Source organism: Semicossyphus pulcher, unplaced genomic scaffold, assembly GCF_022749685.1.
Source record: "Semicossyphus pulcher isolate SPU_LCO1_2020_fin unplaced genomic scaffold, fSemPul1.0.p SCAF_8, whole genome shotgun sequence".
NCBI lineage: Eukaryota > Metazoa > Chordata > Actinopteri > Labriformes > Labridae > Semicossyphus > Semicossyphus pulcher.
In genome coordinates, this window is record NW_027211759.1 from 29275889 (window position 1) to 29291254 (window position 15366).

A 15366-nucleotide genomic window follows, 5' to 3' on the forward strand; every position below is an offset into this window, starting at 1 on the left:
TAGGAGATCTGTCCTCGACAGTTCCCACACTCAGTGCATGGATTAACTGAAATGTATTTCACGACACAACACCAGTTTGTTTGAATGGCTTTAGACTCTTATTTTCAATCTGTCTAACGTTGGTTGTGCAAATCACACTATCTCAACACACTGAACCAAATGTTCCAACCAACCAGAGTTTTTTATTTCTCTCTCTTCTGAAGTCTTCGTTCCCATAAATATTTACATTTTTATTACATTTTTCTCTTTGTTCAAATCCTGTGCTCTGCCTCCCTTTCACTGCCTCTTTAATAGTATGGGTTTCCCTGAAGTAGTGGAACGAGCGTGGATGTGTGTGCACCCACAGATTGCTACAAGTGACCCAGAAGCATAATTACACAGTGTGATGTACTGTAGCTGTGTGTGGTGTGTTAGTGTGTGTGTCTCTCTCTAACGCTCTGCTCTTCCCGTCATCTGTGGTGAGCAGAAATGGATCCATGCTCTCGCCATCACAGTTCAGTAATAGGCCTCCAGGGAATCTGACCGAACAACAACCGAGTAAGTGTTTCACATGGGGCAACATGAGCGGAGGAGCAGACTACGTGCTGCATCATCGTATCTGCAAAACAGTTAACTCAAGCTTAACTGAACAAATGAGAGAATCCTTAAGTGCACATAACGAGGGTCAAAAGATCTGAAACATGCTTCACACGCAGAGACAGAAGAGCTGAACGGGCTGTTTCATACAGCGGGGTCATTTGTGCAATTAGGCCGCTTAGATCGATAGCGAGGTTAGAAATATTCATGGTGAACTTTTAGTACTTTTCAGAGAGTTGTGAAGCACTTCCCAGAAAGTGTGCGTTTCTCTGGTGGCGTATATCATTTAATTACATTAGTGTGCATGCAGGTAGTGTGTCTGCCATAGATCTGAGTCTCTCTATGTTCCTGACTTATTCATCAGTCATCTCAGAGACCTAATGTAGTGTTATTGAGGATTAAATCTTTGGCATGATTTCAGCTCTGAGTTCTCACAGGAAGCCCAGATGTACACCCTGAGGGCACTTTATGGGAAATGGGGCATATTAAGGAGAGAAAATGTCTCACCATTCAGACAGTAAATCTACTGTACTGTTGCATCTTTAAGTACTCCAACACATTACCTAATAACTTCTAAACTACAGTGTTTCCTGAGATTATTTCTTGTGATGCATGTGAGGCATGAGGCAAAATGTGTGCAGGCTTCACTGAGTTTCTTTGCGTGTGTTTCGGTACGAAAGCTATGTGACAGTGCAGGCAGTTAACCAAGAGAAGACACGGAAGAGGAGGAAGAAGAGTCTATATACGGTATGTGCAGAATATATACAGTTAATTAAATCTATGTCACTTTCCTGCTGGGATTTTCTCTCAGGGGAAAAAAAACATGCACACAGCCTGCATGAATCAAACACCTTCTCTTTTATTTTCCTTCCCAACCAAACAGTATTACTGTGGTGTCCTTGTGCTTGGTTAATAAACCAAACAGATATAATAAAACAAACGAGGAAAGGACAACACTGATGAAAAGAATAACACAGGGATTTGCAAATTAAAGCAGTGAGGAGTTAAGGGAGTCATGTATCTATATCACAGTCTGAGCACCTATTTTATATAAGGCGTTCCACAAAACCGAAGCACTTTTTATGAAGACATCGGGCAACAAATCCATAAAGAAGCTCCACCAATACGCTGAATATTTACACTGAATATATCATATTGCTGCCAGAGTGTGTTTTTACACCGCATGCTTTCATTTCACTCACACAGTCGCCCTTCCAAATTTACACAGATGTTGATTCGACTTTATACTTCTACTGCTGCATAAAAAGCTAAACAACAACAACATTGTCCCCTCGATTCCTTTTTAGTATCTTATGCAGTTATGCAGAACGGGGAGGAGGAATAATAGCTAAACAGCCCCACTTTGAACCGGCTCTGTCAAATGTTCTTATGTTCTGTGTTTTGCATGTTGGCCATAATCTCTATTCTACATAGTAGAATCTGTAGGCAGGGACGTGGATTTCCGGGAAGGCAAGAGTTATGATTTCCATTTGAACTACGCTTGTAGACCGAGTAATACTGACCAATCATGTATCAGCAGGCTGCTGTAAAGCTGTAATGCCAACCCGGCTCCCATCAGCGTGATCTGACGATGATTTATCTTCTTATTAATTTCTATAAACAGACATCTGCATGCTAACAGCTTTTTACTTCTCACAAATCTGCATCATGATGTTGAAATTTGGGCAAAGGTAAGAGCCGTTAATAACAAGTAAATCACAAGAGAACGGTTTCTCTTTCTGTAACAATGCAGCACGCGGGACAGGAAGTCTTGACGGGAAGTCGATTATCGCTTACCGCCCGGCCACTGACTATACCAATGGGATCCCAGATTGGCTGTGACTTTGCAGTTAAAAAATTAAAATGTATCAACTTATCTTTTAGTTAATTGACATAATAAAAATCAGTATTTTAATTATAATCAGTAACCAAATGGATCAAAATCATAACAGTAACTTAATATTCGATGTGAAAACACTCTGTAGCTGTCTCGCAAGTTCTCGCGTGTTCTCTATGCCCTCGATGCACTCTCTTGGTCCCTCTTAGTATCTTTGAATCCACAAAACGTCGCTTTATAATTTACTTTAGTAACAACAACCGTTTGGTGTGTGATAATGATGGCAGAGAATTCAAATCCCAGGCCGGCCGGAGAAAAGATAAGCCTTATTGATCCCCCACAAGGTAAATGTACTCGTTACAGCAGCTAACAAAGCAGGCGAATTAAAAAAGTACTCAAGTAATAAAACAAGACCAAAAGTACAGGTGGCAATGAAAAGATTTTAAAAATATATGACAATATAAATAATAACAGTAACAAAATAATTCAAAATCTATTCAAACGGAGGACGATAATGTCGTAACAGCCGTGACTTTGCTGTTACAAAAATTAAAATGTATGAACTTATTTTTTACTTATTTGCCATAAATATCAGTAAACAAATGGATCAAAATCATAAAAGTAACTTTCACTTGAGTGAGTTACTCGAAGGATTTTAACAACCTCATCAGTCCTTTACAAAACACCTTCAGCACCTTTACCTTTCGTTATAGGAATTGTTTCTAATTTTCAGAAATGCAGTTGTGTAAATGATACCTTGATTAATTAAGAAAATTACTAGATCAACAAAAAGGGAAATTTAAATTTGGTCGCAGCCCTTAAAAATGTATATTTTGTCATTCTGCATTTCTGTATGAAGGTATATTGAAGTATATTCAACTAATGGAAAACAAAAAACAAAATAAATCCCAGTGGGAGACGCTAATCCCATCTGATGTCACAGTAAAATCCTTATTTTAGGATTAACCTGGAATACATGTTTACGTCTGTCTGACTACTAAACTGATGGAAGTCATGATGAAGAAAAATCTAAATATTTAGCTTTGTCTCTGGAGGCTTTTTAAGAGATGAGTGACCATCAAAGCATACAACTACACTACACTATACACACACACACACACACACGGTAAAGCAGTATGCATGGTGTTTGCACTGATGACAGACAAAAGACATAATGAGGAAATAATGATCATAATTAGTTTGACGTTCTGTGCCATTAGGGGAGTAATTGATCTCACAGTCCTTTACCTGAGAGGCTAATCAGTTCACACACTGACCTCTGCACATGGTGACATCATCGGAACATGGAAGACTTTTATATGCAAGCTCAGCTCTTTGTTTGCCTCCCCTCCTTCACCGTCCTTTACCCCCTCTCCATTCAAGGTGACTTTAAACTTTTCACGGGTAAAGTCTAGGGATGCACGATATTGGATTTTTTGCTGATATCCGATATGCTGATATTTTCAAACTCTTTTTGCTGATTTCGATACCGATTTATTAGACACGTTTTTTTCCACCTAATTGCAGAGAATATCAAGTCTCCCCTGTAGTGGAATTGATATCATGCCTACTCTTATTGTAGTGGCCTACTGGCAGATTCTTGAGATGAGCGATTCAACTTGTAGTGTTGAATGAATGAGATTTTGCTCCTCCTCCATGCTGAGCACAAGCTGTCCGTTTCGGAAACTTTGAAAACGGACATCTTGCACCCTTCTTCACGCCTGACGGAAGAGGCGTGGTGCACGCAGTGCGCGCACACTCACGCAGAGTTAATGTCTTAGCATTACGTCGAGGGAGTCATAGAGCATTTAGGCAGAATTAAAGCTTGTTTTACGGTGTAAATGACATATCTGTGGATGCCGATATGACTTAGACTTAGACTTAGACTTAGACTCAACTTTATTGATCCCTTTGGGATGACTCCCTCTGGGAAATTCAGTCTCCAGCAGCTTATACAGTACAATACAATAGGAAAGAATCAGCACACAGAGGGTAAAAAATAAAGATCAAAATATATATATCTATCGATATATATATATATATAAAAAAGTACAACATTAGATAACAAAATATATAAAATATACACTCTAGAAAATGTACAAGTAAACAGTGGGTAATAGTTCGATTAAACTAAATTAGGTTAGTGCACTGTGGTGAGAGATTATTGCACATTGACAGATTTTTATTGCACATATGACCCTTTGAGAAATAAATAAATATTACTATTGAATAAAGGAGGATAACTACTATTAACTTTAATAGTAATACTTTAATACTTTAATATGTCATTTTCAAGCCATAATCTGCAGATACCGATAACGTGCCAATAATATTGTGCATTCCTAGTACAGTCTAAACTCTACAAAGGAATAACCTTAAATGTGGGCTATAATAACACTATCATGAATGTTTCTTTAAGAGTAAATGTTGATTCTTTTTTTAACAGAATTCAGAGGGCCTTTAAGCTTTATTGTCACTGCATTTCTACCCTTTTTGTCTATAGCTTTGTGCAGGTAGTGCAGTGTATTCAGGTCTGAGAGGAGGGACTGTACACAAAATAAATCTTATCTTTAAGAAAAAAATCAATGCATCCTAGTCCGTTGTATTAAAGCATTTATCCTTGTCAGTGAAACAGATATTTCGTAGATAATTGTTTACATTGTCTCTGGGTTTATGCAAACCTTGACTCACTGTTTTGTTCATGTAGCCTCTAATGATTATAAATGACCTTATTAGCATATTGTGTGCATGAGAATTTGAACTACTCTTACTCCCTGCTCATTAAGGTTAATAAGGGTAGTGAGCACTATGGCTATTAAAGTCCTGCTGTGCTACTGAATGCCAGTGGGATTACAGTGACTTTAAATCTCTCTGCAAAGTTCTGTTTGACCTCAAAGCGTACTGTACCTCATGCCTTTGGTGGAACGGTTGTGGAAGTTTTGTAGCAGCTGCGGGAGGCCCAGCATGGCCTCAAACATCACCGCCAGGGAGCCCAGCATCTCCACAAACACAGCAGAGTCCAGCAGCAGCAGGGTGACGACCGCACACAGCACGGTGAAGCCGAAGCAGAAGAGCAGGTAGTCCTCAAACGCGCTCCACTTCCAGAAGTAGCGGAAATCCAAGTCTGGAGAGGAGAGGGAATATAGCAGATACAAACAAATCATTTTACTGGTACTCAATGCTTTTCCTTATTTATATATTTTATTTAGTTTTAATTCAGTCCTGAAAAACATATGAGGTAGAGGAGAGAGGAAACAGGACAATAAAAATTGGAAAAGTGTGTGAGGATTAAAAGGGAAGAAAGCAGATAAAGCCTGAAGAGATGATTGAATAAGAAGCAGAGTATAAGTGGTCAAGTGTGTATGTGTGTGTGTGTGTGTGTGTGTGTCCTTACAGTATGTGAAGATGGAAACAGAACAGAGCAACAGTGACAGGCAAAGATTGAAAGCAGCGAGGCCTGTATAGTGGGAATAGACGGGAGGAGGAGAGAGCAGGAATAGAGCGTTTCATTATAGGATGCATAGAAATTCTGCAAAGACAGCACTCCTAAATCAATACTGTGCACATGCATAAGTGGAAGGAACAAAGATAAATGAGATACTCGAAAGCTTTTACATTTCTATTACTGTGGAATAACCTGGCCTTTGGCGAGGCTGGGCTATACATTTAGAAAGTTTATTACCTTTGGTATGAAGCTATCTTTGCACTGACACAACTCGATTTATCATGTGCGGCTTTAACAACTCAGACCAAAGCTGCCTACAGCTGTTGTTAGTTCTCTAAAAACAGATATTAAAACTGTAGTGACTGAGTCCAAAAGTCAGAGTGTACTTTTCGATTACAGCTGTAACAACAGTTGAAGAGTCAGCGAAGTCCTGCAACCCAAAACGACGCGTCTTCCATCGTCCTCCGAGTCCACAGCTTCAGTTTTGTTTCAGGCGCTTATGAGAGGAAACATTATGCCTTCTACATCTACATTCTGGTCACCACCAGCCACCTCCTCAATGGACCATAATGTGAGATGATTGACGGCCTCTCATTGCTTATGTATGACCATGGAGCTGTGGAAACCAGCTGACATAAGCTAAATGGGATTGATGGCTAAATAAGAGCACATTAGTTAGCGCGAGGACCCGAGTGTGACGCTGCAGACTGCCAAGCACCTGACTTCAACATGTACTGCTGTCACACTCACTGAGTATGTGTGTACATGCGTGTACTGTACATTAGCATGTTAGTGTGCTCTTGAATTTGTATTCTGAAGAGAGACTCATGTTGACATTAAATACGTAACAAAAGTCCTCTCATATTTGTTTTAGTTCATCCATTCATTCTTTTTTTTACCTTTAAAGCTATAAAATGTTAAAAACAGTGTGAAGGTCAGAAAATGAAACAGCAACATCTCTGCTTTTCGTGATTCCTGCTGATGACCTTAGCTTCATGTCAGCTCACTCGCTCTCTCGGCCCTCTATCCACTGTCAGCTATTTAATACACTCAAAAAATTAAAGTCACAAAATAGGGAAAAATGCAATTTTCAAGAGGCCAAGGTGATTCTGCACCTTTTTTATTCAACTAACTATCTAACACTATCACAGATATTTAGTATAATTTCAACACTAAACAAGCAAAAAGTCCTTGAAAGGTGGAAGAGAACGCCTGGCTGTTCAAAAGTGTTGTTTATCAGTTTAAAGAGAGAATATACTCAGCCCAACTTTGGTCAGGACTTGGATTGGAATTAAAAAGGTACTTAACAATTAACAATAAACAATCAATTAGTCACGACTACCCAATTAAACTGCAAACATTGTCCTGTGCAGTATTAAATGTGAGGATGTTCTTGCTGTAGACATCCATCCATCCATCCATTATCTATACCGCTTATCCTGTTCTGGGTTGCAGAGGGGCTGGAGCCTATCCCAGCTGTCATTGGGTGAGAGGCGGGGTTACACCTGGCCTGATCACCAGTCAATCACAGGGCTGACATATAGAGACAGACAACCTTTCACGCTCACATTCACACCTACGGGAAATTTTAGGGTCACCAATGAACCCAACGAGCATGTCTTTGGACTGTGGGAGGAAGCCGGAGCACCCGGAGGGAACACACGCATGCACGGGGAGAACATGTAAACTCCACACACTACGTCTGAACCGGGATTCAAAAAACATCACTGTCAGCTCTAGAAGGCTGTGACAGGTACTAGTGCGACATTTATTAGTTTATTAAAGTAATAACCTTGAAGATTTTCATGTAAATAAATGTCTGTTAAGTCACTATCTATCACTGAATGAGGTAACACAATGGTGATTGAGCCTAAGGCCCACTGATGAAAGCCTTTGCATGTGCAGTATTACAGACTGGCTGTCTGTGGCGACTTTCGCAGAAAAAATCACAAGCGGCGCCCAGTTAGTGACGCATTTTCCATCAGCCAGCAGTGGTTGGTCTGCCAGAGAGGGTAGGCGGAGCTAAGCGGCTGCTTTAAGGTCTCTGCAAGTGTTGCGAGTAAACAGTAATCTACTGTGGCTGAACAAACAAAGAAAAGATGGATGACTACAGATACAACTTCAACAAGAAGTGAAAATCCAAAGAAAAAGAAACAAACTCGACGCTCAGATGAAGCAAACAGTCTGAAAAGGAAAGCGACCGTCAGCCAGGAAAATCAAGAGTTACAACCGGAGCCAACCGTGGACGTCACACATGCAGCACTGTCTGTATATCTGGGAAGTGTGCTCCTGCTATTACCGTTTATCACCTTAAGGTGCCGCCAAAGAGAATGAAACTGAGATCATCGAGATTATAACTTTAAGTAACAAGTGGGGGGAAAAAAATCTTTTAACCTTTAGCAAAATTACTTATTTACTTACTTATTATAAGGTTATATGTTTAATGTTTGTTCATACTGGTATAATAAAATGACTCAATGTCTACTTGGTATATTTTCAAAGTTCAACATTTCCCAGCTACTATTTGTGGAGGTCTAAATGTTTGGATTATTTTTTTTACTTAATGAGACTGAAACAGACCTCTTATGGGTGGTTAGGGATCAGGGACCTTGTATGTAGTCCTGCATACTGAGTAATTGTAGTCCCAACATCTTTCTCTCATCAACAGAGGAGCATTTTCAGTTTGAAGTGCTTCTCTGTCTGAACATTATTTTCATCTAAGACACTGTCTGTGTACGGTCCCACAAAGTATTCAGAAAGCACACACACACACACACACACACACACACCTATTCCACAGGAGTGGGACATGTCCCATTCTGCTTCACTGAGCTGCATCTGCTGTTGCATCCTGGGATGGATAGAGTGAGACATCTTGCAGCGTGTGCACTGTGGCATGTTTGTGGCAAACAGTGAACGTGATTAATGACTTTATTATTGAGAGCCACAAAAGACCTCATCTTCCACCGCTGACAACACACATGCTAGGTGGGAGAGGAGACACCACATGCACACACATACACCTGCTTCTCAGCTCTCACACACATTATGTGTCATATATCGCCTCTTAGGGCATGACTTACATCTGTTCTCACAAACTATGACACAGACAGAAGCGGAGGAGCGGGAGACAAAGAGCCTGGCACAGATTTGCTCTTACTCACAGCTCTCTTCTGACTCCAGATGCCCCTTTTTTTCCACACAACATCAAACCCGAGTCGCTGCAGCCACTGGCGGCTGGCAGAGGGAGGCTGGAGATGCTCAGAGGCTGCTCTTTATCAGCAGCATAAAAGCCCTTTTATCCATTTGAATGGAGCCATGGTGGTAAAGTATAAACATGCTGACAGCAGCAACACTGAGAGAAGTCGTATTTCAAAACTATTGTCAGTGAAGCCTCCTGCTGAGCTTATCATGTTTCCATTTCTTCATTTTAAATTCAGCTTCCCCTCCCTCTCTCTCCTGTTTATCGGCAGCACACACACACACACACACACACACACACACACACACTCTGAAAAACTTTACTCTTGTGCTCTTAGCAGGACATGCAATCCATTTTAATCCATAACGCACCACACCCACTTCCTCTCCCCTTCTCCCCCCTCTCTCTTTTCCATTTCATCCCTCTCTCGTACGGCCTTGTATGTTTACCTGCATAATCAAATTGCCCGGTAGAGTATAATGAAGAGGGAAAGCTTTGCATCATTCATGGAGCCATCTCTTTTATTTGTCTTACTCTCATATCATCCCGGCTTCCTGTCCTCGAGCAGCTCACTTCTTTCTCTCACCGCTTTTTTTTTCGCCGACCTCACAGACTTAAAAAGTGTTTTCACTTCACACACACCTCCTCTGTGGCTGCTCTCCTGTCACCCCAGGAACAGACAGGTGGCCTGGCCTTTTCTAAACAGCATCCTCCTGTCTGGTGTGTGTCGAGGCCAGGGCTGCACTTCAAAGACCCCGGAGACTCCGGAGTGCCAGGAGGAGGTGAGGCGGTGACGCTCTTTCTTCGCGCAGATTCTTTGTCTACACAAAGCCCATTCAAGATCAAACAATTCAATTACTAAAACGGGGAGGAAGCAGCCAGGGGATCTGAGCACCTGACTATGAAGTTACTCTGAGAAGATGCAAAGCTGCTCAGCCAGATAAGTCAATCAATTTGAGTAATTGTGTGTCTGTTCAGGTGTGAGCTCTGACAGATGTAGAAGATCTATATCGAGGAAAAGCAGCCTCACGCAAGCTTTATTGAGGAGGGGGAGAGTGATTGGAGATCGAAGGTGGGTAAGTCAGAAAGAGAGGTAGAGTAGCCTTGAGTCAGTAAAGTAGATTTATGGAGGCTAAACTAAAGGTATTTCCCATCAGGCCATGCAGAGAAATCACAGTCTGTAGCAGAGAGAAGAAGAGACTCTGAGACAGAGACAAGGACAGACTCTGACAGCTAGAGAGCTTCGAGATGTGCTGACTCAGCACCGACAGTCTGCAGCTCAGCTCGGTGCAGTCGCTCTGTGTGTTTCAAGATGTGTGAAAGTAGCTGTGGTGACACTGAAGGCTTTCTATTTACAGCTCAGCTCACTGGTCAAGACTGCAGCATCTTGTAGGACATGTAGTATTTCATGGGCTGTTCAGATTATGATAATAGACAAACAGGTATTTCTAATAATCTTTCTTACATCATCCAGAAACTACTGTACCGGGTGCGATCACACGGTGTCCATGAGCTGGGCCTGCAGACTAGCTGTGCTGTTTCAGCTCATGAACACAGCTCCACAGAGGATTGACAGCACAGGCACACAGAAAAAATACGTCTTGACAAGCTTTAATAGGGACACCACAGGCGCTCTGCAATCATCTGGACGGACAGAAAGTCACTGAACCATTCTGGACTCTCTCTCTCTCTCCAACAGACTGGGGAAATATAACCTCAGAACAGGTTTGATTGACGACAAATAGGAAGGCGCCCACTGCTCTGTGCTCTCTGTGTCTTCCTTTTTCTCTGTCAGCTCTCTGAATAAAACAAAAGCTTCTAAAATATTGTCCACTCATTAACAGACTGTGAGAATACCACACACAGGGACAAATTGCCATCCCAGGGAATTTACTCTCCTCAACTAGTTCATTTTTAACTTGGAAGAACTATCATTATTATTATTAAACCAAACAGAAGTAATGCTGTAAGAGAATTTCCCCTACTTCTCCCTGTAATCCCCTTAGACACACTCTAATGATCAGAAAACAAACAAAAAACTCCACTTTAACACTTATTTATGAAACAATCCACAAATTGACCAGGCAACAAAAAAAGGGAAAAATCCCACAATGATGCAAGAACCATATCATCCACATAATCTGTTCCATCTGATCCTCCCTCCCGCTCAACTGTTCAGATGCTGGTTGGAGGTATTTTAAAGGGGATGCTGCCCAGTGATTGAACCAACACAGGCTCTGTGTGCAGAGCGGACAGCTCGGGTCCAGCCGTGCGTTACAGGGGCTATTTGTGGTATCAAGGTCGGCTATTTCAGTACAAATTTACACCTGCCTGGCTGCAAACTATCCTGCTCTCGAAAGCATCACGCTCAGTCAACAGCTACTGTCATCCTGTCTTCAAACACACACGAAAAGGGAACATCTGAAACACAAGAACAGGTGCTTATTTTGCCTCTTCAGCACCCTGATACGAAGCTCCAAGCTAAGTGTTGTCATTTAGCTGACGCACAAGAAACTCTCTCAGTAAAGTAATTGATTAATTTATAGGAAAACATAACGACAAAATAAATGAAATGTGCAGGACAGTGATAAGAAAAAGTGGACTGAAAAAGCGAAAAGACAATGCAGCTGTTATTTTCACTGTGGAAAGCAGGACTTTCGTGCTGTATTCTTTAGGCTAATTCTTTCTGTGCTGAGAGAGGAAAATGTCTGACCTCATCATGACAATGTACAAATACTGCTTCCTGTATACACACACAAACACACACAGAGGAAATGAGGAAATGCACTGGTAATTGTGATTCCTCTAACTGTTATCCAATAGCTTGTGTGTATGTGCATGTTTGCAGCACAGGACTGGGACATCACATTATTTACTGAGTTTTGATTTGTTTCCATCCCATTATTTCTTCAGCTTACACATTAAATCCAGTTTTGGATTTGTTGCCTTACTGCCCAGTTTGTGAAAAGTACATCCTATTTTATCTTTTGTGTGCAGTAAATTAACAAAACAAATTAAGTCGTAGCAGAGAGCCGCATTGTCTCCTCGGTCCCGGGCGGCACTGCGGTGGTCTCTCTCAGCTCTGTTTGGTCACATCTGAAAAAACACAAAAGCCTGTCTGCATCTTCATATGCATATCTACTCAACTGGCACTTTCATTTGCATAATAATTTATGTATTACAAAATTCACTGATGCAGAAACATCCGAGTAATAAATTCACAAGTCAACAGTTTACAGTTGCTTTTTGAATGCCTAGTTGTGAGGCGTTTTATACTGGAGGTTTGCTACTTACAACTACAAAGAATTAGCTGTAAGCGGCAACGTTAATAGGGGAAATTGAGTTTGACAGTAGGACTGTTAACTTAGCATTAATACTTGATACTAAAGAGGCCAAGAGCAGGTCTTTCATAAAGATAGAGATGTAATAATATGCTACGGCTGCACTCAGGGTGCTTTCACACCTAGAGTCTGTTTGTTTGATCCGAATCAAAAACCAAATTGTTACAATGCTGCATTTTGCCTCGAGTTTGGTTTGTGTTCGGACGGCAGCTTTTCTCAAACGTTTTGATGTGCGAGGAAACTGCTCTCTGATTGGTCAGAATTTCCACCTGGGAAAAGTCCCTGAAGTAAACAAACAGAGAGAGCACACTGATCAATCAGACTCAACACGATCGCAGACTTTAACGTTTTGTTTTTAACCATCATTGTTCCAGAAGATCGATCAGCTCCGATCAGTTTGAACACCTCTGTGTTCTTCTTCTGTGTTTGTTTCCACAATTGTTTACTCAGCTCATATTTCTATTAGAGCCCTCACCTCGTCGCTCCCCCACGTCTGTCCTCTACTCATCGTGCTGCCTAGCTGTGTGGCTGTCCCTGCGAGTGTCAACATCTGTTAACAACCCTAAATTAGGTCCTACTTTAATTCCGTTTATGTTCTCACCTGAATCGAACCGGACCGTGGTTCGTTTGGAAACGGGCCGAGTTTCCAAATGGACTGTACTATCGTCTTTGCGACCACTCAAAGCTGCTTTTACACTACATGTCACATTCACCCATTCACACACGCATTCATACACTGATGGCAGAGGCTGCTACGTAAAGTGCCCAAGTGTCAATTCACATCACATTCATACCCATTGGCTATGGCACCTGGAGCAATTTGGGGTTCAGTGTCTTGCCCAAGGACACTTTGATATGTAGCCTGAGGGATAGGAATGTAGCCTGAGGGATGTAGCTGGGGATCGAACCTCCGACCTTCCGATTGAAAGGTCGGCCGACTCTACCACTGAGCCACAGCCGCCTTCGACATGTAGCCTGAGGGAGCTGGGCATCGAACCTCCGACCTTCCGATTGAAAGACCAACTCTATCACTGAGCCACAGCCGCCCCTTTTCTAGCGGATCATGGTCCGGTTGGTGTTCTCACCTGTCCAAACGAACCAGGCTTTCAAAATAAAGTCGGAGATGTCCGGACCAAAGCTGTCAGATCTGAATGCACCCTCAAACTTTTTCCAATCTTTTCCAATAACAAACATAAAACCTAAAAAGAAACATTATCAGTGACAGTTTCAGCATTTTCATTACAAAAAATGCCAAAACTGATACTGTACAAAAAATTATTAACACTATTTGACCAAAATACTAAACATTACATTGATTCTGACCAGCTGCTGTAAAGTAATCCAGTGGTCGTATTGGACACAAAGCAAAGGTTCAGCATCAGGTCACCGGTTACGAGTCAGTTTCTTTGCAGTGCCAGAAGAAAGACAAGCAAAAGAAAGTGTCCTCTTGTGTTGCTCTTGCAAAAAGAAGCTAGCCTGTGAGCTTCTTTTAGCATCTGCATGGGGATTGCATGGCATACATTTCGTCATCTTCTGTTAATAAACGTACTTTTCCCACTTAGATCCCCTTGTTTACTGCCTCTTTTTACAGCTTATTTGGGAGAGAAATGAGTAATGTCTTGTTCACAGTCAGGTCAGCTTGCAGATATGATCTTTGGTCGAGAGCTGTCAGAGTTTGTGCTGCAGTTGCACTTCTCAAAGTGGGCAGCTTTGACCTTGCCAGTGAACCATGACTGTGTTTTTTCACGATTGATTGCTTTTGCCTGTATGTGTTTGTACTTTCTGGCCTCTTGACCCCGGCAGCGCTTTACTAATGAGCTGATTGGCCTTAACGATCCACGTGTACCATGCTGTGACCACATGAGCGCTGTTATGTTATTGTTTTAGAAAAGAATAACTCCATAGCTCCATATCCAAGTCAGACTACCCACTCCTTCACTGACAGGGGCTGAACAACCTTCACAATGACAGGAGCCTCTTCTGTGTGATACTGCAGTCAATGAATAGAGACAGAAAAGGTCTATTCAAATTCTTTCCTCTTAAACATATACAGCTGATGACATTCTGCTTCAGTGACAGGTAGATTGATGGCCCACTCCTGTGCTTGCTTGTGTGTATCATAACAGAATGCCATGTTTCTGTCAGTGCAGTCAGAACACGACGTCTCCATACCTTACAACATTTGTTTCAGGTTCAGGTCCATTGACTATTCTGGCACACTGTCAAACTCACTCCACCAACATCCAATCTACCTTTTAACATTCACTCTCGCTCTGCTGCCTGCGTCCACTTTCCTCCCGAAAAGTCGCTGCCTGCCGCCTGCTGCTCTGAGATAAAATGGAGTCAGCTGGTCGGCCTCTGGTTCACCACAATCCCAAAAATGACTCCCAGAAAAGAGTGCCAGCTAACTGCCATGACCGGGGTATCTGTCTGTATGTATACATGTAGTGGACATGTGTTTGCTTTTGAGGTGGAATTTGAGTTCATCCATGTGCGCACGTTAGGCTGGCCAATAGTGGAAAACAAAACGATGATTTCATGGACCTTTATTATCATTCAGTTCATTCTAATTAAACCCAACTTCTCCCTCGATTCATTACCTCAGTAAATATTTTCCTAATGAGTTTATGGAGTTAATCTCTTGTGTCAAGTCTCCTTTTTAATACAGCATGATATTTATTGTTATTTATGGTCCTATTTAGAGGAAATCTGACAATAAAGCCAGGTATGCTTTAAGCTGTGGCTACTTGTGATTTACAAGTCAATAACACAGCTTCCTGCCAACCAGGATAAAGCTGTTGCAATGCATATCAACCATGTCTATCACATATGGTACCTTCCAGCTCCAATAAACCAAGACAGCAGAACCCAAGGCTTCAAACAGACAGTCCACAAACCAACAGTTGATGTCCCGTCCACTTCTAACAGACAGTCTAAGCTTTAATGTATGATTAAAATCATAAAA

The 15366-nt window shown here is 41.6% G+C and overlaps 1 protein-coding gene across 1 annotated transcript in view; it reads right to left on the reverse strand.

The window, feature by feature from the left end:
- Positions 1-15366, reverse strand: part of LOC138613531 (solute carrier family 66 member 2) — a 71957-nt gene that overhangs the window by 23801 nt on the left and 32790 nt on the right. Inside the window, exon 4 of the mRNA XM_069687225.1 lies at positions 5321-5537. Within this exon, the coding sequence (XP_069543326.1) occupies positions 5321-5537 (217 nt within the window). The remainder of the gene's footprint in view (positions 1-5320; positions 5538-15366) is intronic.